General features: G+C 36.1%; 1 protein-coding gene across 12 annotated transcripts in view; it reads left to right on the forward strand.

Annotated features, from left to right (window-relative positions):
* The window catches only part of LOC145972895 (phosphatase and actin regulator 2-like), a 208198-nt gene that overhangs the window by 77586 nt on the left and 106392 nt on the right, over positions 1–24220 (forward strand). For 11 of the 12 annotated variants that reach the window (XM_083101938.1, XM_083101939.1, XM_083101928.1 and 8 more), the window contains one exon: positions 2023–2367. The exons of the other annotated variant lie outside the window; for it this stretch is intronic. In XM_083101938.1, the coding sequence (XP_082958064.1) occupies positions 2023–2367 (345 nt within the window). The remainder of the gene's footprint in view (positions 1–2022; positions 2368–24220) is intronic. 12 annotated transcript variants of the gene reach the window in all.

The following is a 24220-nucleotide window of genomic DNA, read 5'->3' on the forward strand; positions in this document are numbered from 1 at the left end:
ACCCAGTAGATCGTAATTGCGTTTTGCAGTCGTTACGATGATAGACATGAACTCAATTTCCGCAGTCGCGACTAATTACATCGCGTCAAAATGACGCGATTAATTGCCAAGCCGAGTTCAAAGTCCGAGAATTATGTTTCTTAAAATAATAATTTCTTATCATTGTCGCGACATAAATAGTAGCATGTATTCGTTGGCGTTATCGCGATACGATAACAGTGCGATCTTTCTTATCGACGTTGTGCGAGAAGTTCCGAGTTGTTTCGCGTTTCGTTCGACGTGGAGCTAGTTGGTTAATATTGGTGAGATTACATTTTTTTAAGTACGCGCACATTTGTGACACAGTGGTTAATTTACATAAAGTTTTGAGAAATATTTCCAATTCTGATAGAAAATTAAAGTAAGTATTTTATAAGTATCTATTTTGCATTTTATTAAACAATGTTTGAAGAGACAGGACTAATTAGCGTCGAGAAAGTAGATTTCAAAACGCTTCTTTAATTCTTCTCGCCGTTCAAGGACTGTGAAACTTCTCGAGTGATTAATAAATGTGTTTCCTCGGTACTTGACACATAACAATAGTTATATCCCTCGTTAAGGAAACCTTGAGTTCTATTGATTCCGAAACTATTCCGTCATTAGTCATATCCTTATCCGAACAATCCAAACTTTATGATGCAAATTTTGCGAGGGAGAGAGAGAAAGATAAAAAAGAGTACGTAGCATCTATCTTTTATCCTTTGTAATTAAAGTATCTCGCTTAGTTTCGTCAGATTATCGTGAAAAGTTGCGAAACTTGTTGGCAGTAATAACGTAAAACTATTTATCAACGTACGTCATCCCGATGGTTACTACGAGAGAGATACGTTTATTGAAATTAACCGTTTATTGAAATTAATAACGTAAAATCGATGGAGACTTGGGAAAGCGAGGATTTAAGCGAAGAAAAATTTAACGAAAAATATCGTGTAGAAATAAAAAATACCAACGATATCAAATGTCAGTGTGATATATGGAAAGCTCAACGTCTCATTATCACTCGATATATATCTGCATCAAATATCAATGTTTCGAAATATTAATACGAAAAATTTTTTATATATAAATATGTATTTTATTTGATTAATTATTTGCTTCATTAATAAGTATAAATATAAAAATTTTGCTAAGATATATATACATATATATATATTTTTTCGTAATTTTATTTTTATTGTGTTTTTTTTCTCTTCTATACATTGTTACTTTTATATTTTCAAATATGTATTATTTTCATATAAAAAAATTTATACATATATATATATATTATCCATATAATATAGATTTCAATATTTGTTACATATAATATAGATTTTAATATTTGTTTTTTATTGATACTGAAATTGATAAAGCTCTAAAATTATAAGAGCGGTAGATTATGTTGGATTTATATGTTTTCCTTTATGTATGTGTATAATAAACTAATATATTGTAATTCTTTTTGCGGTGAACTAAATTAACGCAACACGACTAACGTCGATAATTGTTACTGACAATTGTTACGCTTTAGGCACTGATTTCCTGTTTTCAAATTCTAACATGGAATGAAATTTCGACTACACCGAGAACCTCTTGACCTTTGAAATTCTATCTAGGTCGATGTCCAGATTCTCCTACGTTGAATTAAATTCAATCCTTCTATAAATCCGATCCATCTATCCTTTGCATGCTTTGCGTATATATTTCGTTTTTTTTTTTATATCTTATCTCGCAACTAACATTACACCCTTATCGAAGAATAAAATTTCAAACATGTTTTAGGCACTGATTAATAAAGCTTAGCGTCTTTGCTTTTTCACCCTAAATATGTAACGAAATTTGCCATGCAAATTTCTAATTGCTTTGGAAATTGATTCGTTCCTGGACGTTTGCGAATTAATTATGCTCGAGTGTTCGCCAGCATTCCTAAAAACGATGTTCCGCTCAAGAACCTCGTCTATCCGAATGAATTAATATTCAAGATCGAACCTTCTCTCATTGCAGAAACGATAAATGAGTCGACGGACACGCAAAAACCGCCGACGCCGCAGCAAGGGCCGCAGCAGCAGCAGCAACAGCTGCCGCCACTGCAGCAGCAGCAACAACCATCCGGTGGTATCGTGACGGGTGGCATCGGGGGTGGCGATGGCACCCCCGCGGCAACACCTACGTCCGCCGTTAACGTGCAGCAATCTCAACAAGCGGTACCTTCAGCTACACCGACTCCGACGACTGCCAACCCGCATTCTGCTGCAGGACCGCCCAGCAACAATCAACCGTCGCCCCATCCCTCGCCCCTCTATCCCGGGATACCGCAGCAGGCCGGACAGCCCAACGGCAGCACGCAAGGTAAGACGCGAACCTTGATATGATTTCGCTTCCTCGCAAAGCAGGAATGTGTTTCCGATTTCGGGTTTCCGCTCGTATCACTCGCGTTAGTAGCCTCTTGTATTGCGCGGTTAAACGCGAGCTCGCATGGTTTCATACTGATTGTTACGGCAGGCACGAACATTCACGCATAATTTCGTAATCTGTAATACTTAAACATTAATAGCTTGGTATTCGGTATACACGTCGAATATCAAGACTCGATAATGTAATTTTATTACAGTAATTAAAGATGTACTTATTTTCCGTCGAGAAGATGTCCTAATGACTGAAGAATATCGTTTCTATATGAGCTATCATATTTTTTTTATTCCTTATAATACATTATTTATTTGATAAAAATAAGAAATGCTAAAAATATTACAGACGATATAATACAGTGACGTAAATGGTATTCAGTTGTGTTATTCTGGAAAGTAGATTCTATCGTCTAAGCAAACCAAATTAGGTAGATACTCTCGGGGTTTGTCGTGTATTAATATTACGTTCGCGCGCGGGATCCAGGGGAAATAAATCATTTATTTATACCTTATTTCATTTTTGTTACGTGATATTGAAGATTTCGATTGCGATAATAACATAAATTTAACATCATATAGATTATCGTGTTTGCATTGTGAAAAGAAACATTCACAATAAATGTGCCAATAATGTAACTAAATTTAATTTCAAGCTCATATCGACAGGAGCTCATTCTAATTTACGTTACATAATCTATTAACAATAATATACGAAAATATTTATAGGATGAATTCTATTTCATAATTATCTTTTTGTAGTTTCTTTTATAGCAGTTTTTCCATATTGCTTTATTTTGAATTTATTATCAATCTTTATCAAAACATTATTAATGTTTATCACGTATTATCGATTATATTTAACATATAATGAATATTTTGTAATATGTTTTTTTTTTGCAAAAATATTTTTATTATTTTTGGTTAAAAATATAAATGCACGGAAGAAATGTTTATTCTTCTTTAAGATAAAAGTTTTTCGCCACATAATGAGTTCCGCTCTTATCGTATCGAGCGCCTAAAACGCACATACATAACAATGTAAGTACAAGCGATGACCTAATTACAGAATGTCATGTACCGGAGGTAACATTAATGGACTACCAAGTACAATCGCGATACACATTGTGCTATATGACCGATTAAATTTATTATGAAATCCGCACCTCGTCTTTTTAATGATATCTTTTGCGTTTGATCTAATTCTAATTATAAATAAAGCTTTAATATGATTCGGTTACAATAACTGGTATTTTATATAATTCTCTATATTATATATATTTTTTATATATTTTTAAAATTTTACACAAAATTCATCTCTTTGAGAACAATGGTTCCATAATAAAATTATACATATAAAGCTGCAATTTATATTATATTTTTAAAAAAGTAAAAAATTCAGTTTAACAAAAAATATAGAGAAAATGTCGTAATCCTTGTGGAATGATTGATTATTTTTCAACATTTCGTTTATTAACGTTATTTTTATTTCGCGATTAATATTAATATTATTAATCGCGAAATAAAAATAACGTTAATAATACTAGTATTACTAACATTATTAATCATATATATCTGATTATATATATATATATGTATATTGTGACCTGGATTTGCATATTTTTGCAAAATGGCACAACCAATATATTTTTAACTTAATTGAATGACAATCCGCGAAATAAATAATGATATGACGGACGCGTCAAAATAGAAGAAGCCAATTTCAGTCAGTAATCTCTTTAATCTGATATTGATTTTCTATTCGTAACATAAAATTTATTTCTTGCTCTGAATTTCCTTAAAATTTCGTTATCTTAAGATCGAATAAAGCGTATCTAGCGTATTGCTCTTCACATATTGAATTTTTAAAAACATGTAGTATTTATTTAAAATTTCAAATATAGGTCGAAGGTAATTTTAAACATATTATATATTAATAAAAATAGAATATATATAAAAGTAATTAGTTAAGAATTTGATTAATGCTTATTTAAAGTTTTCATGCTTCCAATAAAAATCGTTTGTATATAATTATTTTTTAATAACTTTTAACTGCGTGATGAAAGATATTATTTATAACAAATATATTTATATTTTTTTTATCGGCTATTCCATATTTCACAATTAAATCTCAAGACTAAATATAAGACAAGAAATAGCATGTTTGCACGTAACAAATTAGCTTTTGCAAACAATCCCAATTCCTTATATCGCTACACGTAACTAGTTGATATATATTTAGATTGGACAAGGTTTTCGTTATCAGGTTTCTTCATTGATCTAAACTGAAGCCATAAAAACACGTTATTATCGAATTTGTAATGCGATATTGCAAGCCTATTTCTCCACGAACTTCGCAGAAGCTTATATTTTCAACTCTCTCAACACAAGTCTGATATTTGAGGCTGACATTGACTTTCGTAAAGAGAAGCTTCCGGATAATTTTACGAAGATAATTATGTATCTCTCGCACAGCAGACATTTATTCATCGATTTTAATTTAATAAGTTTAATTAGTTTCTTGTAGTATCGAGCATAAAATAATTTGAGTGCTATCATTTATAACAATGTAATACGCGGATAAAATAAATAGGAATATAAAAATAGAATATTCAATTTATTTAAATTTACAAAATTATTATTATATACTCGTACACATAAAGAAATACATGTTTATTCAATCATATATATATATACGCATAGATGCTTTGTCGTAAATTTAATGATTTTCGAATTTGTGACGCGACGTTCACCAGAGAAATGTGATAATAAATTTGTATTTTTTTTCATATATATAGCGCGAATGTGTTTATTCGACGCAAGAGTATCGTGAGAGAGATGCATTTTTATATCTCTGGCGTACATACATCCGAGTTTTTTAGTTTCTGCTCTCCGAGCTCAATGGTGACGCGACTTACTTCAAAAGGAAGTGCAAAACCGTGCTCTCGAAGATATTTTGCTGCAGCGGGCGTAATATTTCAATGGCACCAGTGCGGGCCCATCGGGCGCATTTTTCTCGCGCGCGAAGAATCAGAGACGTCGCGTGTCGCTGGCTGCGACGCGACGTTCTCGCGAGTGCATTAGGACCGATGCAATAAACCTCTAGCACCTGTTACCGGTGACAGGTTATTTCATGGCAAGGAGTTAAGGGCCAGCTGTCACGACGAGGCAGATCGTTAATTCGAGGGGAACGCAGCGACTACGCAAAATCAATGCTATGCGTTCTACGGTATGCCCCGATCTTAATTTATATCGATTGTTTCCTTTCAATTCTTTTTCTTTTTTTTTTTCAAGAAATCGGAATCTTTTTTTATCGACAAGATCGTATTTACAATATTTCAGTATCTATTTATACGCAGTACTAAGTGTGATTATATCGAGAAATAGAGTAGCAAAATGTGTGAAATTGAATTTTTTTTCTCTCCTCAAATGCTTTTTTAAAAATAATTATAACAGAAACAAAATACAATAAAATACGTGAATTAAAAGTACAATTTTTTCTTTTTATAAAATGATTCAAAAATAATTATAACTAAAAATGTTCATAAGTGTAACGATACGATGTTATTGATTTAATTCTCGATATCATAAAAAGGTGATTTTTATATTAAACAAGGATTATATTAAACAAGGATTATTTCGTGCGCTAAGTATAAATGTGTAAATGTAAATTATATATCGTGTAGATTCGAATAAGAAGTAGGACTTTCTCAAGGACTTTTAATAGTGTGCATGTATACATTTCTAAAGCCTTTACTCAGTGACTTATAGACCTTCGAAACTTGTATTTTTAAAAGACTGAAGGGATTTGGATGGCCACCATACACGTGTATATCACGTACGCTCGATAATATATTTGGAGTTTAGCGAGAGCTTGAATAATGACGGACTATATCGGAATTAATACATGGGGATGAGTCCCTCGTTTCATGTTATACTTGTATGTCGTCCCAGCAGTTTTCGGACATTAATCTCACACTTCTGTTAGTCCGTGTAAATATTATCGAGATCAGTCCGTTTTTGTCGAGCGACGAAAATAAGAAAAACCGTAGAAAAGATAAATCCGCAATAATTCTCGCGAAATTGACCTCGTTTTGCGCGTTGTTTTATTCATCGTTACTTTTTATTTATCGTGACAACAGTATGCGTGGATAAAAAATTCTTTATTTTTTTACGTTTATTTTGTATTATTTTTAATAATATTTCTTGTTACACGCATAATACCCCTTTCTTTTTTAACAGGTCTGTATTTTTAGCAAAACAATTAATATTTCTGTCACATCTCAAAGCTCTTTCGTGTAAAACGAACTTTTATTTTTTTTTTAAATTTAAATTTAACGTTTCTAAATATGTACATATAACGATAAGCAAAAAAGAGAGCTTTAAACAAAATTTGCGGTACAATGCTCGCTAAAAAGCTTCCGTAAACGTGATGTCTTTTACCTGACGACGACATCGTGTTAGATTTTTTCTCTTTTGGATGTTTCTTCGTCGCTAAACTTTGGAAAACGGCGAGAGGGTGCAAATTACACGTTCGTGACGAGGGCGACGGCAAACAGGGAGCTTCGTGTATACGCGCGGCCGAGCACGGCATTATTCGCCGTTCCTCGTTTGTCTCGCGGGCAAGAAACATAGGCGCAAACGGCGATCGATACATCCCTACGAGCATCACGACTAGAGAAACCTCTTTCTCCCCCATTCCATCCTCCTATTTAAATCTGTCTGCGCTCCGTAGAAAGGATTCAAGTTAGCGACAAAGTCACTGGATTGTTAACCGCACTATGTCTAAATAAGATTTAATTCTTTTTCGCACACGATCTATATTGTATCAAATCAAATTTTGATTTTTTAATATAAAAAAAATTTTTTTTTTAATTTATCGTCTTTATAACTTTACGATTATTATCGAAATATCTACGTCTGCCGGAATTGATAAAAATCGTAAAGTTTGATGGTCCATATCTTATAGATATTCGAGAATATTGTAAAATATGCGAGTTGGTCTTGTTTTAGCGAAAGGGTCAAAATCAGAGAAATACGTGAAGAGCCAGCATAAATTGTTTTTTATTTGACGAGATATGAAATAAAAAAATAGACCGCCATTCGGCTGGAAGTTTCTGCTCCGTGGCGGGCAATATATTTTTTCATTTCCAAGCCGAGAGCCGACAACTCAGCCGTGGCTAATGTCGCCGCACGGTCGATAGTCGCGTCAAGAATCGCGTCTAGATTCAATCTGTTCCATCCGTCCGTTTGCGAATATTCCTTATTTTCAGTACTTTGTCACGTTTCTCCAAATTCTGTTTCATATGCGATAAATATATTTAAACAGGTGCGAGGAGAATTCTTTTTTTAAAACACAAATTAATTTGTCGTTATCTTTCTCTTATTAATTTTCTTATTACGTGTAGCAATTTTTTAATTTGTGATTTAATCAATGATTCTTCGATTCCCTATTTATTCGCTCATAAGTACGAAAAAATCGATGCTTTAATATATCAAATATTTAAAATATCAAATCTCTATCGATGCATTAAGTGTGATCTTGAAATGTATGTCTTTCTGATACTGTAAAATAGAGACACGAGTGAAACGTTCAATAATTCAAACATTGAAAAACAAGAGGCATACTATTTCACTGGGAAAAGACTCGTGTTTTTCCAGCAGTGTAGCTGTTGCGGTATAGTTTCTGTAACATATAGGCTCGCACTGCAAAGAGACGATGAGACACAGAGAGAAAACGAAGGAGAGAGACAACAGAAATAGAGAGAAAGAGAACGACTATTCGCGGATCGATATTGACGCAAGACCTTTATGAAACCTTACACCGACGTTGATGAGGAAATTTACCCTCTTCGAGCATTAGCTTTCCCCGGAATTTCCTCTTTTAGTAAATTTGAGGTATGCCAGATCGTGTATCTATCCGCATCATGATTTCGCGCTAAAGTTTCACATCCTTGAAATAATATCATGGTAATTTCCAAAAGTTTATTTGTAAGATACATTTTATGATTAATCGCCATAAATCTTTGAGATTTTCAAGATTTTCGCAGTATGTGATATGATGCGTTATAACAAAACTTTTACGGATATAAATTTTGAATTTTCACGCCTGCGAGACGTGTTATCGCGGATTTATCGACAGCCATTCGTCAAAGCGATTTTGTGGTGGAGTTATGGAAAATCGATATCGGCCAGGTATATTCGTTGAAATACAGAAATACACTACAATTCCTGCTTCGTGATCATATTATTTTCTGGTTTACAAAATCGGTTCCGATTTGCTAGTCGCGCAGAAAAATGTCAGCCTTGTGGTATTGCGGTATTCCGGCAATTTTGTCGCAACGCGCGACAAGTCGTTGCCGTCGTTGTGGGCGAAAAGGATTATATTATTATGCTTTGTCAAATTATACTTGTAGTTACGATAATCACAATTTGATAAAAAAAGTTTTCTGTTTCGTAGTATCGCGTTTCGCTTGTTTTACGTGCCATTTCCATTTCATTCTCTACTCTGGTACTAGAAAAAAAATATCGGAGAATAAAAGGAAGCATGCGAAATTCGTATGATGAAAGTTGCGGTCAGAAAATGGAGCCCCGAAACTTCTCTGTCAGGCTCCATTAATGTAATTCAGGGGTGGTTTTAAGGATAAAGTGGAAAATTGAATCGCAACGATAACGGCAGGAAGATTCACTTAACGTCGACAGCGATTTAACCCTTTCAGAGTACTTGCAGTGTTCTCAACGACGGACTCTATAGAAAAGATCCGTCTAGCAAGAGAACATTTGAATTTTCAATCGCGCGACATCTATTTTTCTCCCTCCAGTATTCGGTATCTTGCTGTCGCTCCCGACTTCCCATGAAAAATCGCGCGACAAAGTTGTTGCAGTTTGAAAAATACGAGTGATGTTTGAAAAATGGCACAAAAGATCGATATATTTTTTAAAAATAAAAGCGAATAATCTTTTCCTTTTAAAACGAACAATACGAATGAACGTTATGGGTTTGAGTGTGCTATATTTCGTGGAGAAGAATCCTGCTTTAGAAGAATCCTACGCTTCGCGTAAGATCGTTAAAAACAACGCGGGGTGATTCGTAATACAACTACATGTCACTTTCGCGAACTTGTGTATTTCGCCGCTTTTCGCGCAAGAAATAGATCTCCTGGTGTCCGAGGAGAGCATGGCGATAATACGTCACATCCTAATGTGAAGTTTCGACGCGGTCTATCGGATGGACGGAAAAACTTTTCGCGCTTTCGTTTCCCAAGAGTTCTGCGGTGGGCAGGCAAGCAACGTATATTCAAAGTTGTACTCGATATATTTCACCGACGGATGTGCAGTGCACCCTGTTTATGACATCAACATCCTTACGGAAGTCCGTCCTGGAACATGTTTTTCACGTTTTCCGACATGGTCCTGTGGCTATGGCTCCAAGCTTTGTTTCCCGTCGTTGCTTATTCGCCATTTCGCAGATTAACGAAAGATGCCATGAGCTGCTCCATTATAAATATAATGGTAATAGTTTACTACAGTTTTATTCGCATAAATTTTATTCCACTGCGATATTCTATTCCAACTTCAAAATGCATGTAATAAAAAACCAACTTTGAAGTTCTATTTATCCGCACGGAAAAATGGAATGAAAAGCATACATGCTATGCGCTAGAAAGATTGGAAAAAAGAACATAAGCAGATATATAAATAATCGAAAAATATAAAATATAAATTGATAGATACCGAATACGAAAATATTGCCACCGGTATGATTCGAAAAAGAAACAACGTGTGCACAACTAGTTTCAACGAAGGATCGTAATACACGCGAAATACGTCAACTCGATGAAAATATCGATCGCAATCTTCTGGGAAAATACAATATTTCGCATGTACGGTCGAATAGAAGTGCTTCGTGACAGGCACATGACAGGTGAATACGTCATCTCTCCGACTGATCGACGTTGCATCGATCGCGATACAATGGACGGAAAAGTGCATCTCGAAGAGAACGATCGATCAGAATACCTTTTGAAAAACATCCAGCAACTCAACGCATCTCTCCTGCGGTCGAATGGGAAATTCGGCACATCCGGTGAAGTTTCTCACACGTACGATAGTTTATAAAATGCGACCGAGAAAATAACATCTCCGGCGAATCGCGAAGGGGATTCCCGGAATTCCTCGTGAATTTTCTATCGCTTGTATCGTCGAGAGGTCGACGAACTTTTGAGAAGGGAGGAGCGCTGTGAAGTAATTCTACAAGATTACTACATAGTTTGTGCGTTTGACACGGATGATCGTTCGAGTGGCCGCAATGTACACATCTCGTCGAAAATGTATATACACGTGAAAGTTCTTGAAAGCATTGCATGCAACGTTCTCGAAGAGCTCTCGTTTTTACACGTGTCACTTCTGATATACGGGTTGATTCGCGCGCATAAATCGCATGCGAAGTGTACGACATATGGAACTTCAAAGCTCTCTTTCTTCTCCTTTTGACGAGAAGTTGACAGATCGCAGAATGACGGTGAAATGGGATTACGGTAGCATGGACAGATCTCTGAGAGGTTGAGAAACCTTTAGGATTGCTTTATATCGCTCGAGAAAGAGGGATCAAGATATAAAATTGCAGCCTTGGAAATTTTTTTAAACGCGGCATGCGCTTGTGACGAAGGTTGTCGGAGCGACGACGTTTTTTCGAGACTTTTCCCGGAAGCCATTGGCGTGCTTCTCGCGTAAATATTTTCACGTAAAGTAGTCGGGGTGAATGATGGCGGGCGTCGCTGTAAAATGGGTAGTGCAAAATGAAAAACGATGGAAGATGTATCATTCGTCCGTCTGGGCGAAGAAGGTCTGTCTCGCTGGAGCCGAGTGTCGAGCCGCGGTTGGAATTTTTCAAGCCGGTGAAACCATGGGTTTTCAACCCATTGTAATCGCTCATGGGTACGAAAAAAATCTCATGGGAACGCAAAAATTTATCCCATGCAAGATCTACAATTTCTCTTGAAAATCTGTAATAACTATTGATTACGTTCCTTCTTTATTAAGGTGTGTCTAAACATGTTTCGTATATTTAAACCGTATAGAATGACGAACTTTGGCATTGTAAAATCTCTCAGTAAGATGAAAGTTCTTGATTGAAGACGGGTAGACCAACCCGCTTGACTTTTGTAAACTTCGCGAGAAGTTAGCTTCAACTCGAGAAGACTGATGTCGTGACTTCTAGTTCCGTTTTTCTTTCGTACTCTCAAAGATACACGTATGACTAAATTTATCCGGTAACATTGCACGCTGCCAGAATTTTACAAACTTTTCGGATAAAGTTTTAGATACGTATTTAGAGATGCATTCAAAAACCTATTGAACTAGTTAAGAATATAATTAAAGGATTATTAAAAGATTTACAGTGAAAATAAAGTGAAGAATTACAGTGAAGCTTCATAATTTAAATGCGGCTTTATACTTAAATAAACGTCATAAATTATGAACTTATCGTGCGTCCTTGAATTGAATTAAAATTAAATCCGTCATGCTCTAAATAAAACAGAATACATACAAATAATAATTTTACCGTTTACATTTCTGCTAAACTTTAACAATTTTTATAACTTTGAAATGTAGAATATACAATCTGTGCACCAATTATTATAATTTGGAATTTATCTTTAGAATTTTATTAGAATTATTATTTCCGAAATTATAAAATACACGTTAACAGCAATTAACACCAAATAAATACATCAAAGCTACCTCAAACTGACGTCGAAGCAATTGAGGAAGCTTAGGGCGACAAATGCTGTTTCGCTTTAATCTATAGCTGCATATCTTGGCTATTGTGTTTCTAGTAAGCTTAATCTGAATAAAGCTCACGCACACACAAACATAGCCCAACTTGGACACCGTCGAATAATTTACATTGCTCGGGCCATTGCGGTAAATTTACAGCCTGTCGCACGGGTTAAGAACCCCCTGGATTACACCGTTTCTTCGACATGCGCCATCAGCGCGATAAACTTGGAGGTTTTGCGCGCGCGTTGGTATATAGTCGGCAAATTGGAAATCGATATGTCGACTCGAGTCTCTGTGGAGGTACGATATAAGATCGCGTCTCGTGCCGTGTATGGATCAACTATAACCATGTTTGCATGCGCGTCGTCCAGGCGAGGCGCGATCGCTTTGAAAACTGCCACCGTCGTAGGAGTACGAGTCGCGCTTGCGTTAGTCGTTTAAATATAAAGAGTCATGTATATAGGTGATCGTGACGATAACATCGCACGATATTTTTCTTCGTCGCATTCCCGCGTAATATGTCACTGAAGTAATGCTCAGACGACGATCATCTTATCTAACGATGTATTTTTTTCCTGGAATACGTCAGGATATAACGCTTTCTTATCTCGATATCGCTTTTTCAAAACCAATCGTGAATTATGTATCTTTATTATAGTTTATGTTTGAAAAATTCTCTAATTTTTAATATTAATTTTGCATAAATATATTGCAACACTCTTTTTAAAATTGATTTTTCTTTTTTTTTTTGTTTCAGGTATGTATTACGACTAATACGAGTGTTCCATAATTCTTTGGCTCACTGATTTCAGGAATATGTGAGTACATCTAATTTAAGAAAAATATAATTATATTTTAAATAATTATTTGGCAATAATTTTTTTGCTTCAAATTACATGAAATATTGGATGTTAAACTTTAACATCTTTTTTTTTAATTTCATTGTATTATAAATGAAAATTTGTATTATAAGTAAATAAGAAAAACGTCCTTGCGGTTTTTTCACCTTGGTTTTTATTAAACTTTGCGATGACTTTATATTTTTATATTTACCGCGAGTGAAGACGCATCTATTGTTTACGAAAAGGATTCTATCTCATCTCCTGTAATTTTCAGAAAGCTTTTCTCAAGATATTTTTCTCAAGATTACGCGATTTTTTCCTTTAGCCGAAATATTTTTTCAGATTTGACGTGTTTTCAGAGTTTTATTTTGATTTTTCTTTTGGTAGAATATATGACATGAATTTATAACATCATTACAGCTAAATTAATATAAATGTTATGATATTTTTTTGATCACGATAACAAATATATATTATTACACTTTGTGTTAATAAGTCGGAAAGATATTTTAAGAGTATGTCTATTTTAAAATCCAAAAATTTGAAATTAAATATAACATAAATAACGAAATAAATCTTATATTAATATATATGATAGAGATGCGATGTGTAAAGGAAAATGTAATGTGAATCGAAGAAAATGAAACAAATTTTCCTATAAAAACACATTTGTATCGATGAGAAGAGATGAATATCGATTTGAAAGAGATATACATGTTAATATATTCAGGCCAAATAACTCAAAAATTAGTGGTTGCCTATCTGTCATTATCACGTCTTCCGATATTCTGATGAGCACAGTAGGTCGTATAGTAACAAGGTTAACGAGATAATTAAATTTTTAATTCTCTCTCGGAGATCAGTATCGCAAATATCTCGGTGGAGTTCTTTAAATATTCGCCTGGATAAGTGGGTCGTTTAAAATGGATTTTTGCGATAGAGAAGAAATATTTAAAATAATCGAGTCATCTTTACAGAGAGAACTTTTCTACAAGCAAATAAAAATCTCATGCTTTCGCAAAAGTTTAATCAATATTGTATAAATTCTAAAAAGAATTCACAATCAATTTTTTTCTCGTAAGGCACAATTCTCGCTTTCCTTTACGATGCCGATTAAAAAGATCCCGTAATCTTAAGCGCGATAAATATAAAACACTTACGCCGAAAAGAAGGCTGCTTGAATAAGACTAATGTTTGGGCGAAAAGAGCTTCGTGCCTTAGGTTCTCTGTGAAAAAGCGCATTAATTATTCCGATCTTTAGATCGATGCTTTTTCTGAGGGAAAAGTACATCTTATTTCTTCGTAAAAAATTGGAGAATGATGAATCGATCGCAAGTCACAAGCGACCGACGTCGGTCAGCCACCTTCGCGTCAGGTGCATGGTCGCGGATAGGGCGCACGATGGTGGTAGGTCGGTTATAATCCACGACGACGGTTGTGCAGCTGCACCAGGAGAGGGTCAGCACGGGGTGGAGAGGCCGTCGTCAGCCCGTCGAGGGGGTCGAGCTCGCCCGTCGACGGGGGGAAGCCAACGCGCAAAGGTGGCGTCGGCGTCGCGACGCCCGGAGAGAGTCAGTCACAAGCCGACCTCAACGCGCCGCGTAACCTCAACTCCGATCTAGAAGTAAAGCGCGTCCGTTTGCGTTCGTCGCGAACGCGACGGTGTACTTTCGCGATCGGGTACGTCATGGCGAGTTAAAGAGCGCGGGACCGCGAATTCTCGTCGTCGTCGCGAAATGTTGACGCGAATCGCTCGATGGGACGATGACGCGCGTCTCGAGAGATTGAATCGCGCCATGCTGGATCGTGCACTCGTGGTGCACTCCGAGAAGTGATACGTGTCGATTGTTTTCCGTCGTCTTTCGACTTTCTTGAGGAAGCGAAATCGCCGACCAGTAAGTCGGGACGAGATTTCAAGTCGAATACTGCGCGTAATTATCATATATCGGATCACGTACGTGTAACGTGAATGTTTGATCTTTTTCTTCCGATCGAACGCAGATTTCATCAACGATTAAACGTCCGCAGGGATTTCGCTCGCGGTAAAAAGAGGCGCAAAAGGGCGCGCGACGTCGTCTGGTCGGCGGCCCGAAATAGGTCACGTTTTGCTCCTAGATTCGCGCTTGGCAACTGTACAATCGACGATTGCCAGTTTCGCTGGTACCAGTTGTCGATTTCCTGGACTCGAATAAAATCGCAAAAGGGTACCTTGACCGAGCGCCATGCGTCGACCCGGGTATCCGCGTGACCCGGCGACCTAACGTAGCAGCGTAGCTGAGGTCACTGGGTACCCCGCCCGGATACTATCGTCGGAGAATTTCTCGCATCTTACTCTCTCGGTTCTTCTTGCGAATAGCGATTTCTTGTACAAGATGATTTGAATAAGAGAAAGTCTCAGAGTTCTCCAAAAGTGACATAAGATAGAGAATCGCTTACAGATTTAACTTAAGAATCTCATTTAATCTTCTCTTACTAGTAACTTGCGTGATAATAAAATCACTGCATCTAAGAGAGTAACATATATATAATCTACATTCTTTAAAAGTTATTTAAAAATATATATACTCATAAAATCATTTAAATTATAAATATATGTACGCGTTGTTTCTCCTTAGATGCTTGGATTAACGTTTTCACAGTATTATGACCTTTGTTTATTATCGCGCCTGTAATAGTGCATCATTTATACGAGGTGTTCTAACAGATTCGCGTTTCTTATCGCGGTTGGTCATCGTCGCTGCATCCCGTTGATAACCATTGTTTACGTTGCACAGGCGTTGCCCGAGCACGTGCTTGAAAATCGAGGACATACGATAAACAAAGCAGCAAGCTGTTTCCACGAATCTCTCCCGTGACAGAATCCAATATTAATACATCAATCTTCATCACAGTGTCGTAACGTTCGTAACGTTCGTAATATATATTTATAAAGAAAGATATATCGAATGAGAGAAACAACTTTTGTCTTCGTAGCTTTCAAACATTAACACTTTCAATATCAATATAAACTGACACGTCATTAATTTTCGAGAAAGACATTTGTTAATTAAACACGTGATCTTTTATGATGTATTTTATCCCTGATAACATCACATCGTCACTATATAATAATTAAAATATTTATTATCATGTAATAATATTTAACCGGTACTCTTTTTTTGACCGTAATGTCAACCGGAAGGTCAATAGATTAATATTCTGTTTGCGCGTGCAATAACCCATTCGCGATCGCTCGCGCGATTACATCGTCATACGTGACCGAAAAATTTAATCTCCGAGTTATCTCGCGAGTGCGTCGGGATCTGGGCCGATCCGATCGAACGTCGTGATTCCGATCGAGGGAGGATGCGCCGGCGTGCGGCGTGGACGAGGACGCACGCTGCCGAGGAGCACGCGACGATGATGACGACCGGCCAGTAATCCGCGCCTCGGAGTCGGTGACCTCTCGACCAATCCGCAGTCCAGACGAGTGTGATGTTTGATGTTGCAGTGGTGTTTTATGCGACGACGAAAAGGTGTGCTTTCTCTCTCTTTCTTTCTCTCTCTCTCTTCCTCATCTCCCGTCGTACAATATCGTATTATAACACGTTAATACTCTCCAGTAATCTAATTTCGTTGCCCGGCTACAGGTGCAACTGTAGCACCATCTTCTCTCCACTTCTCCCCTTTCTCCTTGTCCCGTTTACCGTGTTTATGGCAATGGGATTTCTCGCGTCGTGATTTTCGCCTCATATTCATGCATGAGAAAAAACGATAATGTGTAAATAAATTATTTTCCGCTAATGCTAACCTATTCGCCTTTTATCTCGACTAATTTCTCTCTTTATTGCTTATTTATATTAATTCGTTTAATACGAATAGAAAAATATGTGGAAACTCTGTGTACTTTTGATACTATATAATAGAGATTTGCAATAAATTCGTACAAGAAATTTTTTTCAGACAATTCGCGGTAGTAAACTGTTGACAACGAAGCGTATTAATTGGCACGACGTGAATCGGACAAAAGTAAGGAAAGTATTTAATCGTCGGTTAAGCTCGATAAAGGGTACCGCCGCGAAAGCTCGATCGATTTCCAAGTGGAGAGCTTTCCGAACGACCGAAAGGAGGAGCGCGGTTATATGATGGAGCTCCGGAGTACTTCATCTCTCGTCAGTGAAGTGTCGACACGTGAGAGCGACCCGGATGAAATCTAGCCAATAATTCTGACGGATTCGCCACCTAGTCTAACGAGCAGGTCGTAAAAATGACGGGAGCCGCCGTCGAGTCGATTGGCTAATCGCGACCTTGTCATTGCATCGCGATGCATGGCGACATTATGAAATCGCGAACGCGATGCTAGCATAGTATTAATCGTTCGTGTCGATATCGAGAGTCCTTGATTTCATAACGCGACTTTGTTACGTATATCGCACACGACATGCGATACGCGCCAACGCTTATTTACCTTGCATCGCATTTACACGCACGGATTAGCGTGCGATGCAGTATGCTTCTCTCTCTCTTCTTTTTTTCTCATGGTTATCGATCTGAATATTCTAATTTGAATTACGCTCTTGTATGACATACTTGCTCATGCATATCGAGCTTGGGTTGTAATAATGGCCATTTTTGTAACGTAATATCTCGGAGAAGACGTGAAAAATTATTCTTATCTTTTACATTTTTGAGAGAAATAAATTAATGTTTGAATATATATATGCATTATTTGCGTACATACGAGAATGCTTCAACATATGAATTTCTGCACCAGAGCATGTATTTCCTACACATATTCTAATATATATCTAAATTCATATGTAAAGGCACTTCTATTTCGTTTGTACATACGTAATATGAAAATCATATAGTAACAGATACAACAAACATTAGGCAATCAATTAATTGCAGTAAATGTCACACTCCCAAGATGCATAAATTATTTCTTAAAAAGGTACAGTAAATTAGAGAACGTTTTCACCTACTTTCTCTCGTGTTAATTATCAGCTAAACGCGCGGCTTGAAAGATATGCGTGACCAACATCGTATACAAGAAGTCGCGACACTTGCGCGCGGCGGTTTTATCTTAACTGGCACATATACCGCCATAAAATGTTATTGTCCTGGCTCCATAAGCGCGACAGTTTTCATTTTGCCGACTAAGTAGACGGAGCACCTTGCATCTTTGTGTAAAATTCCGCGCATGTGCCACACATATAACGCCGATACCATCGGAAATATCGTTTGTTCTTTCTTTTATTCCGCTCGTAATTCTATTAAAATATTGATTCATCCCGATTCGGTTTGATACAGAAATATTAAGGATATCGAATTATCGGATGTTGATTATCGCGCTATTTTAATTTGCGATTTTATTAATATTGCGCTCGGACTCTAATAATATATGTCCGCGCTTTGTCAATTTTCCCTCCTTCATCGTCGCTACATTTTCATGTACGCCGGTGGGTTATACACGATTCAGTGGCGTGACCTAATTTTGCAATTAATGCTTTCAAGATCTAAGGGTCTGTAAATGGAGTTTCACACCCCTTTCCGTCGCAGCCGCTGAAATAACCGCAGATCTTTTTAGTAAAATTTTATGGCGAGAAAAATTGTTACGATTATACGCATATCTAAACGTACGCACATAATGACGCATTGTATCGTCCAATGTTTTCCATAATTTATCGCGTCAAGTTTTCAATACATTTCAAATTTAATATTCAATTCATTATTGTGAGAAAATTACACACGTGGAACATTAGTGTTTGTTTTAGAATTGCAGACAAAAAGTATTGATATCCCATTAATAACTGTCACGAATTGTTAAAAAGTCGCGAATAGCTCGATCGATCTCGGCAATAAAACCAGGGAAATTTTATGTGACATTTCTCTTGTTTTTAAATATTAATTTTAGTTTTTTTAAAGATTTATATATATATTTAAGCTACATATATCTAGACTCGTTAAAATATAATATACATATATACGGTGATATTTAGAGAATTTTTATTAAGATACAATATAATTTACAATTTTTTATATGATTGCTGGAAAATGTCTCATCGCTTAATTCAGTTTATCCTGAATCTTTCATGTCTAGTAATGATATAGATGACATTTTAAAGATAGGCGACTATGATTAGTACACTCGCATATGAAACTGAAAGAAATCGTTGTTTCGTGTCCGGAAATAACACTTTACGCAATATTTGAAGACTTTTGAGATAGTATGAATTCAGGAAGACACTTTCAGAGTTATTATCGAGTGTCGATGGAAAGTACTTTTCTGACGAAACGATTGCACACAAGTAGATATAATTGATACCGTAAAAGTATAATTCTGTTTATGTGAACGTCACAAGTATTAGAACTGAAAAGAATGACTGCTTTAGTTTTAAGTCTCAGCAGTTTTTCAGAGCATAGTTTTTTTAAATAGTTGTTGATTGAAAGCTAAAAATTTCAGTGAACCTAAAAGTATTAAAAATTAGTTACTAAGAGATATTTGTTGCGATTTTGAAGCAATTTTAAAATTTTAGTTAAAAATATTGTAACATTTTCTACAAAAAAGAAAAAAACAAATAAAAAATTTTTTATTTCGATCAAAATTTTATCTTTTTTCAACGATGTAAAATACAATATATTATTACACGCTTATAAAAACTTGTTAAATAGAAATGATTGTTTACTGGTGTAGCAAAGTGTAAAATTGTAATTTAAAAGAAATTGAAACTAAAATAAAAAAAAAACAAATAAAAAATTACATCAATCTCTCTAAATTTATCGTCGATATCGATCATACTCATCAATGAACAGAGATTCTGATTCGTATTTATTTTCACTCCGCAAAACAATTTACATACGATCGCTATTTACAGCGATCTTTGTCTATGCGGGTAATATTCGCGCCTACTTACACGCGTGATATTGGAAACACTGACGTAGTTTAATAATGGTATGGCCAAGCATCGGACGGATTACGCGTAAGCTCTTGCATTCCGTAATAGACAGTCGCAAGGATGCCATTGTGGAACGTATGATATCTCGGGAATTTTAGTTGGCGAAATATCCTCCTTCTCTCTCACTCTCTCAACCCCTTTCGAATATTCCCCCAAGTTCTCTCGCGCGCACGTGTTTCGCCGCTGGCCACACAATGACTGCTATATTGCGTCGCATGTATGTCGGTTTTCCGATAATCAATCTAGGATTAGCGTTAACTAACCTCTAACGATTTGCTGTATCTGTTTCTAGATTCTATTCCTGCTCATAATGAAGAAAGGAAATTGTGTTAATCAGAATTATTAGTTTAGAAGCTGTAACATAATCGAGTTATATAAAGTTGAAACTACTCCAAATTTAATACGATTGATGAGAAGATTTGTGTTATTCAGCTAGAGCGAATTTCTGATTCCGTCTATGATTTTTCTTTGCACAACCGAAACCGTAGTTTTGAATAAACTCGGGAAAAGCGAGGGGGAAACATTAGAATCGCAAAGCATACCGAAGGTGACAATAGGCGCTTCTCGGCGAAAAGCAATGCTGCGTTTCCTTCATTTGTTCATCTCCGTCGATGGCGTGCCATATGCACGTATCTCGTCGACCTGTTGTCGAAGGCCAAGCACAAAACGGCCGCGCCGTTTCCGGGTCAAAGTTCAATGAACGTACTCGCGTTCTGTACCGCGATGTTCGTGGTGCGCGCGCGGGGGTGGTTGATACATATGTGTAATACGCACATACGTGCATGCGCGCATGTGGAGAAGAAGGGGGAGACAAAGGAACACGCGCGCACTTCACCAGCGTAAATCTCTCAGAATAGATCAAAAGAAACTTTAATATGCATCGTGTCGCATTTGCGATATAAAACAATGTACTTTTCGATTACGTCATATCTGTCAATGCTACACGTATCTCTTTTTGCTCGAGAATTTATTTTTTTATCTATCATTTTGTTACGTGATAAATAAATTGTGTATCATCTGTTTTAAATTATGTAAAAATCTTTTTTCGTATATTCGACCGTAAATAGTTTTATATTTTTATACGTGAAAAAAGATTTTTATGTAATTTAAAAGCGTTGTATAGAGAATGAACAGATGACGAATTGATTTAACACGTTTCAATAATAGCCAGTTACAAAACAGATGTATGCACATGACAAGAGCGTGGAAGTTTGAGCTAATTCTCGAAGATATTTTTATGAAATTGTCTCAACACGCAATAGGTTAAGGGGTTGATGACCGATTAGTTTTGATTCTTTGAGGATCCTTTCGCGTACGTCACGAGTCTTACGTCATCAGCCTGGGCATAGGTAGGTCGGCGAACTGCGACCTGGATTCGATGGATGGAGAGATTCCACGCATTAACTGATGCGACCGCGAAGCACTCTAGTATTTATCGATCAGCATATCAACCTATCGGTTTGATTTTTTGCGCACATTGTAACTTACATAACATTTATATAACGCGCAATGCAATGTTTGTAGCGAGCATAAAATTTGTGGCAAGCAGCTTGTGGCGTTTCGCCCAGTGAACTTTCTCATAAAATCTATAAAAGATCCCAAGAGGCCGCGGGAAATATCACTGTTCGTATTTTTCACATCTGTGCCATTTCAGTTTAAATTTTTATTTTTCGATACTCTTTGAAACTAATTTTTGTAACTTTTATTCTTGTCAAGTAATTTGAAACTAATTTTTGTAACTTTTATTCTTGTCAAGTAATTTATAGTAAAATAACTCGTTACGGGAAAAGCTCAGAGATGTTGAAACATCTAATAGAATCGTGATTCTATAACCAAAGAGGAAGGAAACTGAATCTATAATTTGAGAAAATGAGCTTGCAGAAAAAATAAAGCAAGTTAATTTGCAGTGCTTGCAACATCGAGGAAAGTTATTAATGCAATAAAAAGCGAGACGGGATGCCTTTTAACTCTTTGATGTTCAACTTCAGTCTTAAAACCAGATGAAAATTGAACAGACGGTGTGTACCAGAGAATTAATTACTAACTACGTTTTTTTTACGCGAAATCGCTTTCGATTCAATCTTTTTAAATAGGAAGGAACGAGATAAGCATCAAGTGAAGCTTTATTTTGAGCGAAGCTTCGCTGAAGCGAATGCAAGAAATAAGTATATCTTTCCGTTCGTTATTTTCGCATGCTTTTCTTCGCTGTTTAATATCAGTAGTTCAGCCGGTTATTTCCGCGCGAAGCAACAATGTATAATGGCTGATGAATCACCAGAGCCAATCAAGCGTGATTTGAAGATATAAGAAATTTATGCGAACTTATGCAGGTTTAATCACAGTTTAATCCAGAAAAAACTGACATGCTAAAACGCGCAACCTCGTAATCTTGCTATTGGCTGCATCCCCCGCTGATTAATCTCTCTTGAGAGTCGTCTTTGATCAGAACTCTGTTAATCGGATAAAACGAAGATTAAAATTTAAATCGTCGATCGATAGTAAAGATTCCATGCAATTTTATTTTTCTCTCTTTTTCTCGCTCTCATTTTAATGGATATTTTAAATTTATTTTTAAATGTGCGTATTAATATTTATCCCTTTTTGTAAATTCGAGACCTACCAAATCGCAATATACATTTATTTATACCTTTATTTATACATTTATACTATTATATTTATTTTTATTCAGGGAATTATTGAAAGATTAATAATATTATGGAAATAAAATTATTTATTTGTTTTAATACATACACAGTATATTTATGTTGTGTAAATGTTTAAATGGTAATTTGTGAAATTAACGTTAGCAATGATATGAATAATTTAAAGATATTTTCTATATTTTTGATATTATACTGAGATTTGTACCTTCAAATCTTGTCGAATATTGATCTCTTACTCCTATGTATTTGAAATAAGTACTTGAAACGCTTCGTCAGACCTGCACTCCGCGACACTCGTGTCAATCGATCGATCCGCTCGCCTCCTAAGACGGTTTCGCGATTCACGAATATATTTTCCTCACGAGTCTAACGAGAATCGATGGGATAATCAGTTTTAACTCGCAAGAAAATCGGGGAATATCCAGCCTCGAGAACATTTCCGTAGTGCGCGGTTAAGTCCAATAAGTCGTAGTGAGCCGTGACGTCACATTCTCACGATGTAAATCACTGTTTTCACCCTAGACTCACCCTCTAGTTGCATCGCCCCTTGAAGGATAAACCGCGCGTTTCTCTTGCATTGCATACCGAATGGGATTTGGCCGCGAATGGGATCTCAGAATTCGATTCCACGTGGTAATTTATGTTTTTACCTTACGTTTCTCGGCGCCGTGAACGTAATTCTCTTTATCTCCATCTCTCGTAAGAGACCTTTTTTATCGCGGGTTCTTCTCGTCTCTTTGTCACTTGTATAACTTCTACATTCGATGCGTTTTTTTATTGCTTTTACTTGCTTATACGCAAACGATTAAATAACGAATTATTTCATTAAATATAAGCAATTATGTTTGCTTGTATTTATCGCTGAATTTTCTTTAATATAGCATGAAAATTAGATAAAAGATTAAATAGATTGTAATTTATTATAGTTGACATCATACTATCATATAGCTCTATCAGTACATTAACCATTTTTTTATTTGTTTTATCGTTCCAATTTTCTCTCCCGATAAAGAAAGACAGGTAATTCAAAACTGGTCGCTCAGCTACCGTTTCACTTTATCTGATTCTTTTCTACGTCAATGGAGTTTAATAGTTTTTCCGCATTTTATATGCAATACTCACGATTCGTGATCATCATCTTTCTCTAAGGCAGGAAAGCTACAGTGAATATCCTAGTCGCTTCACCACGCGATCAACCCGCTTGTACGAGTCTACATTTATATATATTTTTTCGCGCGCGATGTCTATTGATCGAAATGCCAATCGCTCTCTGTAATATTCTTTATACAGGGTGTCTCTGAGCATGTGCTCACGCACTTGTGAGGAGGTAGAGCGCAGTGAATTAAATAAAGAAATCCTATTCCATGTAACGATTTTTGTGATAATAATAGAAATATTAATTATTGAAAGTTCATCATAGTTACTTTCAAGGTCAATTTTAAGATTGACAGAGGCACTTTCAGAAAAAACGTTTGATACAAAAGTTTCTTATTTTTTCACGTACAATTCGAATCTGTAATAAAAAGTACCATATTCCCCTAAAAAAATTCAACTTCCGATCCGGATGGCGT

The sequence above is a fragment of the Camponotus vicinus genome, unplaced genomic scaffold (assembly GCF_025532165.1).
Source record: "Camponotus vicinus isolate PSW18456_S1 unplaced genomic scaffold, iyCamVici1.0 SCAF_6, whole genome shotgun sequence".
Classification (NCBI taxonomy): Eukaryota; Metazoa; Arthropoda; class Insecta; order Hymenoptera; family Formicidae; genus Camponotus; species Camponotus vicinus.